The sequence below is a fragment of the Anguilla anguilla genome, chromosome 6 (assembly GCF_013347855.1).
Source record: "Anguilla anguilla isolate fAngAng1 chromosome 6, fAngAng1.pri, whole genome shotgun sequence".
NCBI lineage: Eukaryota > Metazoa > Chordata > Actinopteri > Anguilliformes > Anguillidae > Anguilla > Anguilla anguilla.
The window spans coordinates 56264269-56280038 of NC_049206.1; the positions used below are offsets into that span (position 1 = coordinate 56264269).

The following is a 15770-nucleotide window of genomic DNA, read 5'->3' on the forward strand; positions in this document are numbered from 1 at the left end:
GAAGCTGGCCAGGCCCCGTGTGAAGCACTGTGGACTGCCTCTTCTGAAGCTGAGAGAAGAGCAGAAGCTGGACAGGCCGTGTGAAGCACTGCTAACCGCTTCTGAAGCTGAGAGCAGAGCAGAAGCTGGACAGGCCGTGTGAAGCAGTGCTAACCGCTTCTGAAGCTGAGAGAAGAGCAGAAGCTGGCCAGGCCGTGTGAAGCACTGCTAACCGCTTCTGAAGCTGAGAGAAGAGCAGAAGCTGGCCAGGCCGTGTGAAGCACTGCTAACCGCTTCTGAAGCTGAGAGAAGAGCAGAAGCTGGCCAGGCCGTGTGAAGCACTGCTAACCGCTTCTGAAGCTGAGAGAAGAGCAGAAGCTGGCCAGGCCGTGTGAAGCACTGCTAACCGCTTCTGAAGCTGAGAGAGGAGTGTGGAATGAGAGCAGCGCTCTCCTCCATTTGTTCTGCTAATTAGTCCTGGCTAACTGCCGGCAGAGTCTCCTGCAGGGACCAAATCAGCGGCCTCTCTGCCGTTCAGCCAGGCGCGGGGAAGCTGAACAACCCCTTAAACACACGTGTGTGTGTGTGTGTGTGAGTGTGTGTCTGAGTGTGTGTGTGTGTGTGTGTGAGTGTGTGTCTGTGTGTGCGTGAGTGTGTGTGTGTGTGTCTGAGTGTGTGTGTGTGTGTGTGTGCGTGTGAGTGTGTGTGTGTGTGTGTGTGTGAGTGTGTGTGAGTGTGTGTCTGAGTGTGTGTGAGTGTGTGTGTGTCTATGTCTGTGTGTGTGTGAGTGTGTAAGCATGACTGAAATCAGGTGGCGGTGGGGGAGGGGCCGTGGCGGTGGGGGAGGGGCCGTGGCGGTGGGGGAGGGGCCGCGGCGGTGGGGGAGGGGCCATACCTGATGATGGACGGGGCTTTGATGTCTCCCACAGAGTGCATGGGGGGCGGGGGCGGGGGCTCGTGGGGGCGCACGTACATCCGGTCCCCGGTCCGGTTCAGGAGCTCGTTCATCTGGCTGAACGGCAGGGCGGCCAATGAGAAGGGCCCGTCCATGTGCTCCGCAAATGTGGCCTGCCTGCAGGACAGAGAGAGACACACACACCGCCACCGTCAGCGCTCGCGCTTCTGTGCCCCGCCCCCACCCGCCGATGACATCACGCACAGCGGGCGTCCGTCCGTCCGTCCGTCTGCCCGCTTTGGACCTCGGCTTGCAGCCGCGTCCGTCTGACCCTACGCTGTGGAGAGGCAAAGCACTCTGGGAAACGTATGGACTGTTCGCTCCCTTTATATATCAAGGCTAAGAGAGAGAGAGACATGGAGGGAGGGAGGAAGAGGAAGGGAGGGAGAGAGGGGGAGAGTGAGGGAGGGGGAGAGAAAGAGAGATAGAGAGAGACAAGAGAGGGAGAGGGGGAAAGGGAGGAAGAGGAAGGGAGGGAGAGAGAGAGACAGAGCGGGAGGGAGGAAGAGGAAGGGAGGGGGAGTGAGGGAGGGGGAGAGAAAGAGAGAGATAGAGAGAGGGAGAGGGGGAAAGGGAGGAAGAGAGAGAGGGAGGGAGAGAGACAGAGAGGGAAGGCGAGAAAATGAAAGAGATAGAGAGGGAGGGGGAGAGAGAGAGAGAAAGGGGGGGGGACTGCCTGCCTAATTTGAAGGGCTCTCATATAGAGGGACTTCCCGCGTAAGCAGTAGAATTTCAGACAGTGTAATGGAAGAGAAAATAATCTGAAAGGCTCGAGTCGCAGATGGAAATAAAGTGCTCTGTTCCGGGCTGAGGGTATTGCGTCCCCCCCCCCCCCCGAACCCCGATGAAATGCGTGGGGGGGAGGGCGGGATCTGCGTGGTGCACCGCGGGATTCTGCAGTTAATTGACTCTTCTCTTTGACATTTCTGGAAGCTTCCCTGGCCTGAAGCCGTTAGTGAGATGCGGTTGTCGGGGGAAGTGGATTTGTGTCCAGTTCGTGTGTGTACGTCCAGGCTTGTGTCCCGGGGAGGGAGGGGCGCTGCTGCTGCTGGACCCCTGAGCAGGGAGTTTTTGGAGGCGGAAAGTTTGCTGCGTGAGTGCATGAATGTGCATGTGTACGTACGAGTGTGTGTGTGCGTGTGTGTGCATGTGTTTGGTTTGTGAGTGCATGAATGTGCACGTACAAGCGAGCATGTGTGTATGGTCTGTGAGTGTATGAACGTGCACGTACAAGTGAGAAAGTGTGCATGTGTTTGGTTTGTGAGTGCATGAATTTGCACGTACAAGCGAGCATGTGTGTTTGGTCTGTGAGTGTATGAGCGTGCACATACGAGCGTGTCCGTGCGTTTGGTCTGTGAGTGAGAGAGCGTGCCCGTGCGTTTGGTCTGTGAGTGAGCGAGCGTGCCCGTGCGTTTGGTCTGTGAGTGAGCGAGCGTGCCCGTGTGTTTGGTCTGTGAGTGAGCGAGCGTGCCCGTGTGTTTGGTCTGTGAGTGAGTGGGCGTGCCCGTGTGTTTGGTCTGTGAGTGAGCGAGCGTGCCCGTGCGTTTGGTCTGTGAGTGAGCGAGCGTGCCCGTGTGTTTGGTCTGTGAGTGAGCGAGCGTGCCCGTGTGTTTGGTCTGTGAGTGAGCGAGCGTGCCCGTGTGTTTGGTCTGTGAGTGAGAGAGCGTGCCCGTGTGAGCGTGCCCGTGTGAGCGAGCGTGCCCGTGCGTTTGGTCTGTGAGTGAGCGAGCGTGCCCGTGCGTTTGGTCTGTGAGTGAGTGAGCGTGCCCGTGCGTTTGGTCTGTGAGTGAGCGAGCGTGCCCGTGTGTTTGGTCTGTGAGTGAGCGAGCGTGCCCGTGTGTTTGGTCTGTGAGTGAGCGAGCGTGCCCGTGTGAGCGTGCCTGTGTGAGCGAGCGTGCCCGTGCGTTTGGTCTGTGAGTGAGCGAGCGTGCCCGTGTGTTTGGTCTGAGTGTATGAGCGTGCCCGTGCGTTTGGTCTGTGAGTGAGCGAGCGTGCCCGTGTGTTTGGTCTGTGAGTGAGCGAGCGTGCCCGTGTGTTTGGTCTGTGAGTGAGCGAGCGTGCCCGTGTGAGCGAGCGTGCCCGTGTGTTTGGTCTGTGAGTGAGCGAGCGTGCCCGTGTGTTTGGTCTGTGAGTGAGCGAGCGTGCCCGTGTGTTTGGTCTGTGAGTGTGCGAGCGTGCCCGTGTGAGCGAGCGTGCCCGTGTGTTTGGTCTGTGAGTGAGCGAGCGTGCCCGTTCGTTTGGTCTGTGAGTGTGTGAGCGTGCCCGTGTGAGCGAGCGTGCCCGTGTGAGCGTGCCCGTGTGAGCGAGCGTGCCGTACCGGGGGTCGTGGTAGGCGGCGGACCCGTTGGCGGCGGCGGCGTCCCGGTGCTTGTGCGGCTCGTCTCCGTGGTCCTCGGCCAGCTCGGCGCCCAGCGCCAGCTTCTGCCACTCCTTGCGCCGGTCGTGCGGCGCCCGCGGGATCTTCTCCGGCTCCGGGGGGCGGTCGATGTTCTTCAGCTGGAACGCAGGAGGGGCTCGGTTAGCACGCGCACGCCCCGCCCTCTTTTTAAAGTTTAGCCTCTGTTTGTTTTACGAGCTGGGACACGGGACGTCCACAGCGGCGCCCCGGGCTTCTGAGCGCGCTCAGTGCAGACGCAGACCGACCCAGAGCACTGCTGTGGCACGCCGTTCCTCTCCACACCCGCCATCCATCGCCCCCATAATGCCGCACGTGTGCAGCTCCACGTCCCGCGCGGAACAAATCAAACGCAGTGCGCAGAACGCGCATACGCACACACACACAGACACACGCGCGCATGTGCACATACACGCACACAGACACACATGCGCACACGCACACACACGCGCACACACACAGACACAGAAAGGGGTTCAGGAATCAGAAAGGCCATTGCCTGTAGTATTTGAGGGACGGGATTATAATAGACCACTGCCCGTTGCCTCGGGGTGGGTGGGGGGCTGGGGGGGGGGGGGTTTAACTGTCTCTCTAATTAAGGAAGGGTGTCCGTAGCTGAAGGCAGAAGCCGTGGACAGACAGGAAGTGGCGTGTTGCTGATCTGAGCAGTTTCATCGCGGGCGTTAAGCTAGAGCTCTCGCACAGCGCCGTCGGTCCCCTCCAGACCTGGAAGCCCGACTTCCGCTCTCTCCTGTCAGTCAGTCAGCACCCAGCTCAGGCCTCAGAGAGACACGGCGTGGGGGATCTTTAGCCCAACTGCCACTTAAACTGAGTGCTTAAGAGCTGCCACAGCCAATGCTAGACCCCGGGACCGTGCAGGACTAGTGTCTGAGATTCCTCCTCCGCCCCCCCCCCCCCACTCCCCCTCCACCTCCACCCCCGACTCACAGTTTACTGTTAAAAGGGCGAGGCGGCCATCTTATTTCTGCATTCTAAAAGCGTGTGTGGGGGCGGGGCTCTCTCTCACGGTCGCCGGAGCTCATTGGTCCGCCGTCAGGCTATTGTCTGACGCAGTCGCCGTCACGCCCTGGACAGGCGTCTGCGCAGACAGAGCCTGACAGCTCGTCACAAGCCCAGTCTGCTGACACTTTCCTCACAGATACACGACAAGACCGTCAGAACAGAACACTGAGATATGTGTGTGTATACACACACACACACGCACACACACAGATAAATGCACATACACACACACACACACACAGATAAATGCACATATACACACACTCAGACACACACACACACATATAAATGCACATATACACACATACACTCAGACACACACACACATATAAATGCGCATATACGCACATACTCTCGAACACATAAATGCACATATACATACATAAACTCAGAAACACACACACACACACACACGTATTCACACGTACACGCAGACACACATACAAGCACATGTACACACCCACACGTGCGTATATATATATGCATATTTTTTTAATGTGCACAAATTTAAAGTAAAAGGGGTGAGTGTCGGCGAACACAGCACACCAAGCAGAACCGTGACAGGTGGAAGAGTGCGGTCGCGTCGGACGACGTGGGAGCAAGCGGCCCTCTAAGCTGGCCGAATCTGTTCGGTTGCCATGGCAACAGAGACGCACACCTGCAGCGCACGCACAGGTGCAGCCAGGTGAAGTCAGGCTCCGTGTCAATTCGCTCAGTTGTGGAGCAAGCAGGGCTCCCTTGATCCCACGTCCCCCGAGGCAAAAGCAGCGCCACACAGCGACAGCTGTCTGGCCAATCCGTGAGGTGTTAAAAAAACAACAGCAGTTTTGGAAAAGGAAAACTACACCGTTTTCAAAAAGACTTTTTTTTTTTTGTTTGTTTGTTTTTTTTTTTTTTTTGTCACACATACCTGACCTGGAAGGTCTAAATACCTATAGACCTGATCATACCTGCTGGGGTCCTGCAACTACAAAACAAATCACAATAACACACCAACACAGTTTCATACACACACATCAGCACTGCCGGGACAGAATACTTACTCTGTCCTGTCCCTGATCAGATTGTAGCAGTTGTACATAAACAGGCTAATTTAACTGCAGTGTTAAATTTCTATTCTGAATAATAACATGGAAGGAGAATTCCAGTTCTAGGACGTGCTACAATGCATCATTTTTATTTAGTACAGTTTTGGCATACAGCTTTTGAGCCCCGTTAAAAAAACATGGAGGCCCAACAGTGGATTTACATTCACTATTACACGCCCTCCAGTGTGCGCACAGTCTACAGTCAAACAGAACTTCTTTGCTCCATGTTTTTACAGCGCTACACTCCCACATTTCCCTGTGCATGCACGCCGTGGGAGACTGCGGTTCGCAGTATCCCTGTTAGCAGCGACAACGTGAAATAAACAGGATGTGCAGAATGCGTTGGGGTTTTTCTTTTTTTTTGGTATCGTGACATGGTTTATTTACAGCACGAGCAAACAGAAAGAGCGGTGAAGCATTCCAAACACGGATTGAGAAAACACGCTCGCGACCCTGGCGCACGTGTTCGCTTAATCGCTGATGACCTCCGTTATTCAGAGTGCGTAATGAATTAGAACAGTAATGTGGACTGATTAAGGTCGATTAAGTACGCTCCATTACGTTGATTAAGTACCGGTGGATAAATAAACATATGAACACCCATTAGAGGAAAATCAGGCGAAAATTGCTCTCGCAATCCTGCCCCCCGGATTTAAAACGACAACGTTACGGGAAGCAGGAAAACAACAGTTGCGTGAAATGAGAAGGAGGGGGGGGGGAACGAGCCAGGTAAATGTACCTCGTTTGAAAACCATTATTAAGTGCTCTGCCCCTCCACAGTTGCTACAAAAGGGAAATGAGATGCATTTCGGCAGAATTACAGTAGCGCGAGCGCGTTTTAGTCAGACGCAAACACCCGAGCTGTCTGCGGGGATATGCAGATGACGCGATGGTTGCAGAAAGTGCTTCGGAGCCCTCTCACATCTCCGCATTGTGTTCGTAAGCTTTCGGCGGCGAAACAAAGTCTACGCCGATCTCATCTCTCTCTCGCGCGCTCTTACTGTTGTTCAGTTTTAGCGAGTGGCTCAAAGGGATTCCGCACTGCATCAAGAGTTCCCCCGGCCCCTCTCATCCAGAGCGGGCGGGCGCGTGTTTCTGGGTCGCGCCGCGCGAAAACCGTCAGAGAGAAACCGGAGACCTCAAAAAAAACAAAAAGACCGCTTTGATCTGACTTTGAAAATGTACAAATTCTCCTCAGATGACTCGCTCTCTGGGAAAAAAAAAAAAAAAAAAAAAACGTTTTGGAGGGAGGGAAAAAAAAAAAGAGGTTTCATTCAAAATTCAGATTCGCTTTTTGGAACAACGCTAAAACAGCCCAAGAAAAGAAAGAGAAGCCAACTTCAGAATGGGGTTTCCAGTGAGCAGTCACTCTCTCGTGTCAACATGCTGAATCGCGGGGAGGTGTGACTGGTGCGCGGAACGGGAAAATAAAATGCGTGATTATGGACAGCGTTATGCAGTTAACTGATGGCAGCGAGATGCGACAGAAATTATGAATCTGAAGTTGGCTGCTTGTTCAAACGGGCAGGAGGACCTCATCGTTTCATGTCAAACAAAAGAATACCACTTCATTTACAGAGGCCCAAAGCCTTTACTGACCCTGCACATGCAGACAGTGCAACTGCGTTACTGGTGGCTTTTACAGGTTCAGTGATGTTCAGCTAAAGGCCTACTTTAGTCTAATGTGGTCATACCACAAATAATAAATAATAATAATAATAATGCACGCCTTTATTAAATCAGTAACATCTGCAGATGGGAGTTGCTCTGCTGCGACCACGGCAACCAATGACACGTGCTGGAATTCCACACGGACGCACGCTGGAATTCCACACGGACACACGCTGGAATTCCGCATGGACACATGCTGGAATTCCATACGGGCGCACGCTGGAATTCCGCACGGACGCACGCTGGAATTCCACACGGACACACGCTGGAATTCCGCATGGACACATGCTGGAATTCCATACGGACGCACGCTGGAATTCCACACGGACGCACGCTGGAATTCTGCATGGACGCACGCTGGAATTCTGCATGGACGCACGCTGGAATTCTGCATGAACGCACGCTGGAATTCTGCATGGACGCACGCTGGAATTCCGCACGGACGGCGACAGGCCCTCGTAACGTGAGCAGGGCGCGGGTGCCGGAAGAGAAAAGAGAGGGGAAAAAAAAAAAAAAACCGGGCCCTTAAAACGGCAAAAAACCCCCAAAAAAAACGGTGACCTCATCCGTCCACAGCGCACACGTGTGCAGAATCCACAGGAAGTCTGCTGCTAAGAAATTGGGGGGGGGGGGGAGGGGAGGGGAGCTCGGTGCAGTTAAAAGCGTGTAAATTCGGTTGGTGGTGGTGGGGGGGGGCAGGGGGTTAGTTGTGAACCAATCAAATGGCAAATCAAACTGCGGGGGCTGCAGGCTGGCTGGAGGGAGGGAGGGCGGGGTGAGGGGGCGTGGCCTCAGCTCTTACCTCCAGGACGATGTGGGCGGGGTCAGTGCGGTGGCGGTTAGAGCCCTCCGCTGACCCATGAAAAGGCATTTCCAGCTGCTTGGAGTCAAAGACATCAGAGAGCTCGTGAAACAGAGAGGAGCGCACGGGTTCGAGAGCCTCGATTATGTGTGTGTGAGTGTGTTCACGTGCGTGTGTGAGTGTCTGTGTGTGCACGTGCATGTGCGTGTATGTGAGTGTCTGTGTGTGCACGTGCATGTGTGTCTGTTTGTGTGTGTGTGTGCATGTGCGTATGTGAGTGTCTGTGTGTGCACGTGCATGTGTGTCTGTTTGTGTGTGCGTGTGTGCATGTGCGTATGTGAGTGTCTGTGTATGTGTGTACGTGCATGTGTGCTTGTGCATGTGTGTGTCTGTATGTGTGCATATGTGTGTGTGTGTGCATATGTGTGTGTGTTTGTGTGTTCAGCACATGCTTCGATAGACGGACATGTTGGGAGTATGATGGGCATTAGCATGTCTGTGAGTGGGAGGATACATATGGCACCCCACTGCTGACACCACAGCTGATAAGAAATGCTTTTCAGCACACCTGGCACACAGACAAGGTCTTCACCCGGATCTTTACACCTAACCCCTCCCCCAACACCCGCGCCTAAGCCCTCACCCAGATCCGGTCCTTAACCCCTCCCCCACACCCGCACCCACACCTAACCCTTCCCCCGCACCACCTGCGTGAACAAGAGCGGCAGCTCCCAAGACCAAAAAAAAAAAAATGTAAAATTAAATCAATATCACCTGTCAAAAGAAAGAGCAGATTTCACCTTGAATAAATTCTCATTTCCCCACGGTGTACTGACGCCATTTAATTTTCCATCACCGGAAAGGCGAAGGAGAAAGCCAAGCGCTTTACAAACCTCGACGACTTCCCCCCCTCTTTTCTTTCGCTGAATTAATTCAAGCTGGGCAGGCGGCCGCCACACTTTTTTTTCGCGTTCGCGATGCAGCCAAACTGACGAACGGCAAAAAAAAAAAAAAAGTTGAAATTATTCGAGTGTGGTAAAAAAAAATCTAATCTCTCGCTTTTTTTTAAAAGGTCACGGGATTTGTAGAGAACGGCGCCGGTTCTTCAAACACGAACACGTAAAATGGGCGACGCGTGGCGCTTTATCTCGGAAAGGTTAATAACAACGCATAACTATGTGCAGCATTAGTAATGTCTAACATTTGTCAAGACTGCTTTTTTTATTTTTTATTTTTTATTTATTTGCTGTCCTGCCCAGAGTGACTCATTAGATTCTTGGGTGTTCTCTCGGAACAGGAAGGGAGATTTCAGCTAGGTGTACGGCATGCTTACGATCTTTCACACACTGGTGTGGGCGTGTGTGTGTGTGTGTGTGTGTGGCTGTGTGGCAGAAAACACAATGTTGTGTGATCTGATCCATGCGACCCAATAGAGATTCTCTCACATAGTAAAGCGTGGCTGGTTTGTTAAGTCTCACGTGAGCTCACATACAGTCTGTGAGCTGGACCAGCGTCGGGCGCGCAGCTTGCCTTGCTCTGCCGAGAGGGCTAGCGCTGCGGCTAACGGCTCCCTTTACCACTCTTTACCTCCCTAATCTTATTCATCCAGCCGGCTCTCCGCTGCACTGGCCGCCCTTCTTCCGTTCAGGGATCCTCCGGCTGTTTCCCCCGACGCTTGTTTTGATTCCCGGACGAATCCGAGCGATCGCCTCACGTTCTGCTCAGCGACGTCTCCCTCACAACGGTTTCCATGGTACAGTTGGGGTCCTGGAGGGGGGGGGGGGGGGGGCGGGCGGTCCTGGGGAGGGGGGGCTGGTTTTGGCCTCGAGAACCTGACCGACAGTTATCGTCCGTTTCCCGCCCTTTAAAATTTTTGCTGTAATAACCTCCTGACGCTTTGCTGATTCGAATAACGGGCCCAAAATGGCGGCTCCTGTTTTTCTGAACGCCGTGTCTATCTCGTGTCTCGGGTTTCATCCGGCTCTGGGCGCTCTGAGATAACCGTTTTGCGAGAAGGAAGCGGTCGTCCCTTTCTTCTCCTCTTTTTTTTTTTGGGGAATATGTATTCCTAGACGACAGATGACAGGGAGGGATCTTCTAAACCTTACCTGTTGCTGCAGATAAGGCTGCTTCCTCTCGCCTACATATTCTGAGTGCCAGGTGCCTTCTGACTACATTACCCATCAACCCACACAACTCTTTTTTTGCAACCCAGCGCCCACACCTTTTCCTACTTCACATGCTGATGGCAAAAGCATACAACAGAGGCACAAGCTATCCTATTCAATGGTTAACTATGAATTTGTGATTAAATTTTTTAAAATTGTTTTTAAAAGTGAACATTCTTTTTCAGTTAGGATCACGTGACTGCCCATCTGTTTAGTTTCAGCTGCCCTCACAGCTGACAGGCTCCTGTCCCAACTGTCATCTTTCAAATTTTACTCCGAAGCTGTTCAGGCTCGGGCCGCCCTGGCGCGTCGAGCCGCCGGTTACCATGACGACCGCGCGACTAACTCCAACGCTGCAACCCCGCGCGGGCGAATGCAAACGGAACGTACGCCGAGCTGCACCGAACTGATCCCCCTCCTTGGGCACGGTGCCGAACTCCGAGAGCCTCCCACAGAGCTGGCTGGCACCATTTTGTTTATTCGAAATGATAAAAATAAAAGCTTGTCTGGTCTGGTCTGGCCTGGACGAGCTGAGTATTCCCATGTTTTCGTGCTCTTCTGTTTCTTTACCCCATCCTGACAGTGCAGGGTGTGCCCCACCAGTTCCATTTTTAAAGAAATTCAATTACTGACCGGGTTTCCCCGCACTCAGAAAAGCGAGTTTGTCGAACGCTGTGGCATTTTTTGGCGAAACTGAAACGAACCGGACCTGCCGGACAGCCTGAACTGCTCCGTGCGGGTCGAGAAAAGGAAATCGGAAATAAACGTGATGAATAAGACGAGCGGCCCGTGTGGAATAACCCCGCGGCTGCGTAACCGTGCCAACGCGCTAATCACGGCGGGGGAGCAGGCGCGGCGCGGCGCGTAACGAACAGCGCTGAAAGATGGCGGCTGTAAACGGCAGGGGTGTGTAGGGGGGGGTTCTTCCTCCAAAATCAACGAGGCTTACCGCGAACGCATAAACTGCCACTAGCGCGTTGTTAAAAAAAAAAAAGAAAAGAAAAACGGTTTTCAGTCCAACACGTTGGAAACTGGACCAAACGGAATGGACGCCCGTTTGTGGAAATTGCTTTTATTTGCTTTTATTTGCCTCAAAACAATTCAGGGTCGGCTGAGCGTTTTCAAAGCCTGTCAGCACAATTTTTTGTTTTTTTTTGGGAGGGGGGGGGCAACAGATCTTCAAAGAGCCCCCCCCCCATTGCTGTCGTCCTGTCTGAAGGTGTCACTGTAACGCACCCCCGGCCCCTCGGCTGTGGACGTGTGGTGTGGTGAAATATCGCACGCGGGTCCAGCAGGCAGCACTCACGTCCAAGCAAGGGGAACAAAAAACTCTGCTCCCATGCCCTGAAAGTAGAACATCATGAGATGCCACAATAGTTTAAATGCTACAAACTAGTCTGGTTCATCGTCATGTTTATCAGGCTTTGTGTCCTTGCCAGGGGGGGTTTGCAGTTCTCTTGCAAGAACTTCAGCAGTAAAACTGTTACCAGACTAATATGTAGCATATAAAACTATTGTGGATATACCATACATCAAAAAAACACAGGTGGCTATACTGACCTTTTCCATCCAGAGAACCATTTTCAGTGCCCTAATTTCGGCTCTACTAAACTTAAAAAGCACTATATTACGGCATATAAACTATTCCCTGAATCCCAATTTTTAAAAAAAACCCCACTATGCTGCAGTATATAAACTGCAGTGCCTGGAAAAGTTTTTTTTGTCAGGGGTGGAATAATCGGGTGACCCGTTTTATCGTTTTATCGCCAGCTAGCCGTACGCAGGGCGAACGTTCTCCGCACGGGCGCCCCGAAGCGTCCACGAAACAAAACGGAACCGCGCACTCCGTCGCCGTGTCTCCGTCTCCGTCTCCGAAACCCGCTAACACGCGACAGGGCCGCAGTCAGCGTTACTGGAGCAGAAGCGCATTTCCATCAAAATCGTTTGACACATCTCTCTACCCCCCCCCCCCCCAACCTAACCACCCCGCTCTCTCAAATTTCCTGGCAAATCTTTTGAGTCTGAGACGAACACCTGTAGGTTTTTTTTTTCCGCGAGCGTTGACGGACCGTGTTGTTCTGGCGGATCGGGACATGTCGGATCCCAGAATAGACTCGCTGCAGACAGCGGTGTGCTGCTACCCAGGGTGCACTGCAGCGACCGAAGGGCCCCGAGACGAAACCGGTAAACTCTCTGCTCCAACGCTGCTTCTCGACTAGTTTAGTACAGGGGTTCTCAAACTCGGTCCGGGGGACCCCTCAAACTGGGGACCCCTGTGTCTGCTGGTTTTCCTTCCGACCGCAATCCCAGCGACTGCAATCCCAGACATTCTTAACAAGCTGCTAATTTCACTATTTTGTTCTTCAGGGCGTGCGTAGCTATTTTGGACACAATGTGACTCAAGACGGTAAATAATCAATCAGTCTAAACACGAAAATCTAATTATCTAATTAAGAATATCTAATTAAGAAAAATTAACCGCTTGCTCAAATTCTGGGATTGCAATGGTGGTTGGAACTAAAATCAGGGTACACGGGAGGGGGGGGGGGGGCTCCCCAAGGCCGAGTTTGAGAACCCCTGATCTAACACGCGTGTGCATTATGCACCAGCACAAACAGTCCAAGGGTTCCCAACACGGCCCGTGTTTGAACCAACCCCCTCGCTTCTGCCCCGTCCCGCTGCGTATAAATCTCCCTCCCTCCCTCCCGCTCTCTCTCCCTCCCTCCCTCCCTCCCTCCCTCCCTCTCTCTCTCTCTTGCTCTCACTCCCCCTCTCTCGCTCTCTCTCACCCTCTCTCCCTCCCTCCCTCTCTCTCTCGTTCTCACTCTCTCTCTCTCTCTCCCTCCCTCTCCCTCTCTCTCCCTCTCTCTCTCTCCCTCCCTCCCTCTCTCCCTCCCTCCCTCTGTGTGTACATAATGAGTCACTACAAAGAGATCAGCGTTTACTCGCACAGTCAGGCAGATTAATTAACGCAGGCGAGGAGCGGCCCTCGTCTGGGCCCGGGCTCCAGGGCCCCGCCTCATGAATGCTGATGAGGAAGACTCTGCAGCTGGATCTTTACGATGTTTACCCGCCAACCCGCCGCGCTAGCTTTTTGTGAGAATCGAGGGAGAGGAGGGGAAGAAATGATTTTCAGATTCAGAAAATAATTCTGTAATTAGAAAGGATTACGGTACTCATCCGGGTGAGAGAACACACAGGCTTGAAGGCCACGCATTTCCGTACATAGTCATACATTAACACCGACTAGAGCGATGGTGCCTGGCGTGAGACCCGATGAGCTTCAACAATTGCTTAAAATCAGTTTTCTACCAACTTATGGGCAGTTCAGATCGCTGGTTTTGGACATTCCTGTCTCTGATTGTGTCTGTGTTTGATCTTATCTGTGCTTGATTTTAGTCATTTTATTGAGGGGGGCAGCGGGGTTATTTTTGTGTCTCCGGTTTCCCGCGCGGCCGCGAGCCGAAGCAGGTCAGCGCGTCCCGGCGCGGAGAGAGAGAGAGAGGCATTGTGAGCGCGTGGGCAAGCGGGTGTGCAGGTGCGCTCGCTCCCCACACAGCACCCAAACCCCCCCCCCCCACCCCGGCCTGTCTCCGCTCGAATAACGCAGACTCCCGCTCCGCTCCGCTCCTCTCACGAGACGCGGCCTCTCTCTTTATCGTCCTCCTGCTTTGTCTGATAAAAAGGAGGGAGGAAACATGACGCCTGTGTGAGGTAAACCCACTGCCGCGACTCGACGCTTTGATCTGAGCTGTTTTTGATTTACTGCAATATTTCGGGGGGTCTACGGTCGCCATGAATGCGATACGTTTTTTTTTTTTCAAAATAAAAGCTTAAAAGGTCAGTTCTTTTTTTTTTTCTTCTCTTCAACATATAAATATCCGTATTAACAAAAAAAAAGGTGCATTTGGTGGGCACTAAAATCGCCAGGAAGTACTCAGTGTGCATGAGAGTGAATCCAGGCCCAGAAACAGGAACAGAGACGTTACTGCACCTTCAGATTTACAGAACAACTGAACAGGCAGAAAGAAAGTATGTAGGGCACGCTCAGCTCTGAACTCAATGAAATGGCGACGGAGACAGCGAGCACAGCAGGTGTTCTGTGCGGCCTTTTAATCTGGGGCAGGATCTCTCTCTCTCTCTCTCTCTCTCTCCCTCTCTCTCTCTCTGTCTCTCTCTCCCTCTCTCTGTCTCTTTTTTTCCCCAACGCTGTTTTATTCAGCAACCTCCCTACAAAAAAAAAAAAAAACGAGTTTCTCACACAATCTGGAGTCGCGGCTTCAAATTACACTCGGGCAGCGGCTACGTTATCGGGGGGGGGGGGGGGGGGGGGGGGGGGGCGCGGGGCGAGGGGGGGTGGTAGCTGGAAACGTGAGACGTAGACGGTGAATTTCGGGCAAGGGTCCGTTGACCTGGCCTCCTCACTCACTCTGCACACGGAGGGCACTGACAGGAAGCCCCAGTGCATCCTGGACGCGACGCCTCCCCCCTCTGTGTCCGACTCATCCAGACTGGCACTGAGCCGTCCTCCAGAATCTCAGAACCTCCTCCAGAATATCAGACCCTCCTCCAGAATCTCAGACCCTCCTCCAGAATATCAGACCCTCCTCCAGAATCTCAGACCCTCCTCCAGAATATCAGACCCTCCTCCAGAATCTCAGACCCTCCTCCAGAATATCAGACCCTCCTCCAGAATATCAGACCCTGCTCCAGAATATCAGACCCTCCTCCAGAATCTCAGAACCTCCTCCAGAATATCAGACCCTCCTCCAGAATATCAGACCCTCCTCCAGAATATCAGAACCTCCTCCAGAATATCAGACCCTCCTCCAGAATATCAGAACCTCCTCCAGAATATCAGACCCTCCTCCAGAATCTCAGACCCTCCTCCAGAATATCAGACCCTGCTCCAGAATATCAGAACCTCCTCCAGAATATCAGAACCTCCTCCAGAATCTCAGACCCTCCTCCAGAATATCAGACCCTCCTCCAGATTATCAGACCCTCCTCCAGAATATCAGACCCTCCTCCAGAATATCAGACCCTCCTCCAGATTATCAGACCCTCCTCCAGAATCTCAGAACCTCCTCCTCCTCTGAGTCGAGGCTTATTCACAAACGCCACGGAGAGTGTTTTCATTAGCCTGCCTTTGGCCCTGTCGTCCCGTTTTTTTTTGTGCGGACATTTTTTTTTTTTTCCACGCCGCGATTACATTCCGAGCCTGCCGTCTCCGCCTTTGTCTCCGGCCTTCTGACACGTCGCAGGGATGCTGCGCTGTCAAGATCCGACTTCGCGGGCGAAATAAAAGGCTTTTAGCCCCCCCCCCCAGCCCACCCACCCACTCCCCCCCCGCCCCACTCCCTCCCCCGCGCCATGTCCAAGCCGAGGCCGCCCACGACGTCTCCCGACGACGGAAATTCACCTCTTATTCTCCTTCCGCCCACCTTGATTATTTTCCGTTTTTTTTGAAGAAGCTTTTTTTAATTTTTTTTTTTATTTTCCCGGTTCACCTCGCTCCGCCATGAAGACTGCGAGGGGGGGGGGGGGGGGCGATGGCGCTCCCGTGAAGGCAGGGGGCTTTTTTGCGCTTCTCCGAGGGATGACAGGTTCATCGCTCAATAGCGCGGACGGGCTTGTAATCTGGGGGGAGGGGGGGGCAGGGAAGGGGTGTGGGGAGGGGGGGGGGGGT

The 15770-nt window shown here is 53.3% G+C and overlaps 1 protein-coding gene across 6 annotated transcripts in view; it reads right to left on the reverse strand.

Annotated features, from left to right (window-relative positions):
* wasf1 (WASP family member 1) overlaps nucleotides 1-15770 on the reverse strand; it is a 66527-nt gene that overhangs the window by 4543 nt on the left and 46214 nt on the right. For 3 of the 6 annotated variants that reach the window (XM_035421482.1, XM_035421481.1, XM_035421486.1), the window contains 4 exons: nucleotides 7914-7991; nucleotides 5263-5319; nucleotides 3252-3430; nucleotides 875-1051 (listed from right to left, as the gene is read on the reverse strand). In XM_035421482.1, the coding sequence (XP_035277373.1) occupies nucleotides 875-1051; nucleotides 3252-3430; nucleotides 5263-5319; nucleotides 7914-7991 (491 nt within the window). The remainder of the gene's footprint in view (nucleotides 1-874; nucleotides 1052-3251; nucleotides 3431-5262; nucleotides 5320-7913; nucleotides 7992-15770) is intronic. The other 3 variants (XM_035421483.1, XM_035421484.1, XM_035421485.1) reach the window with 3 other exon arrangements.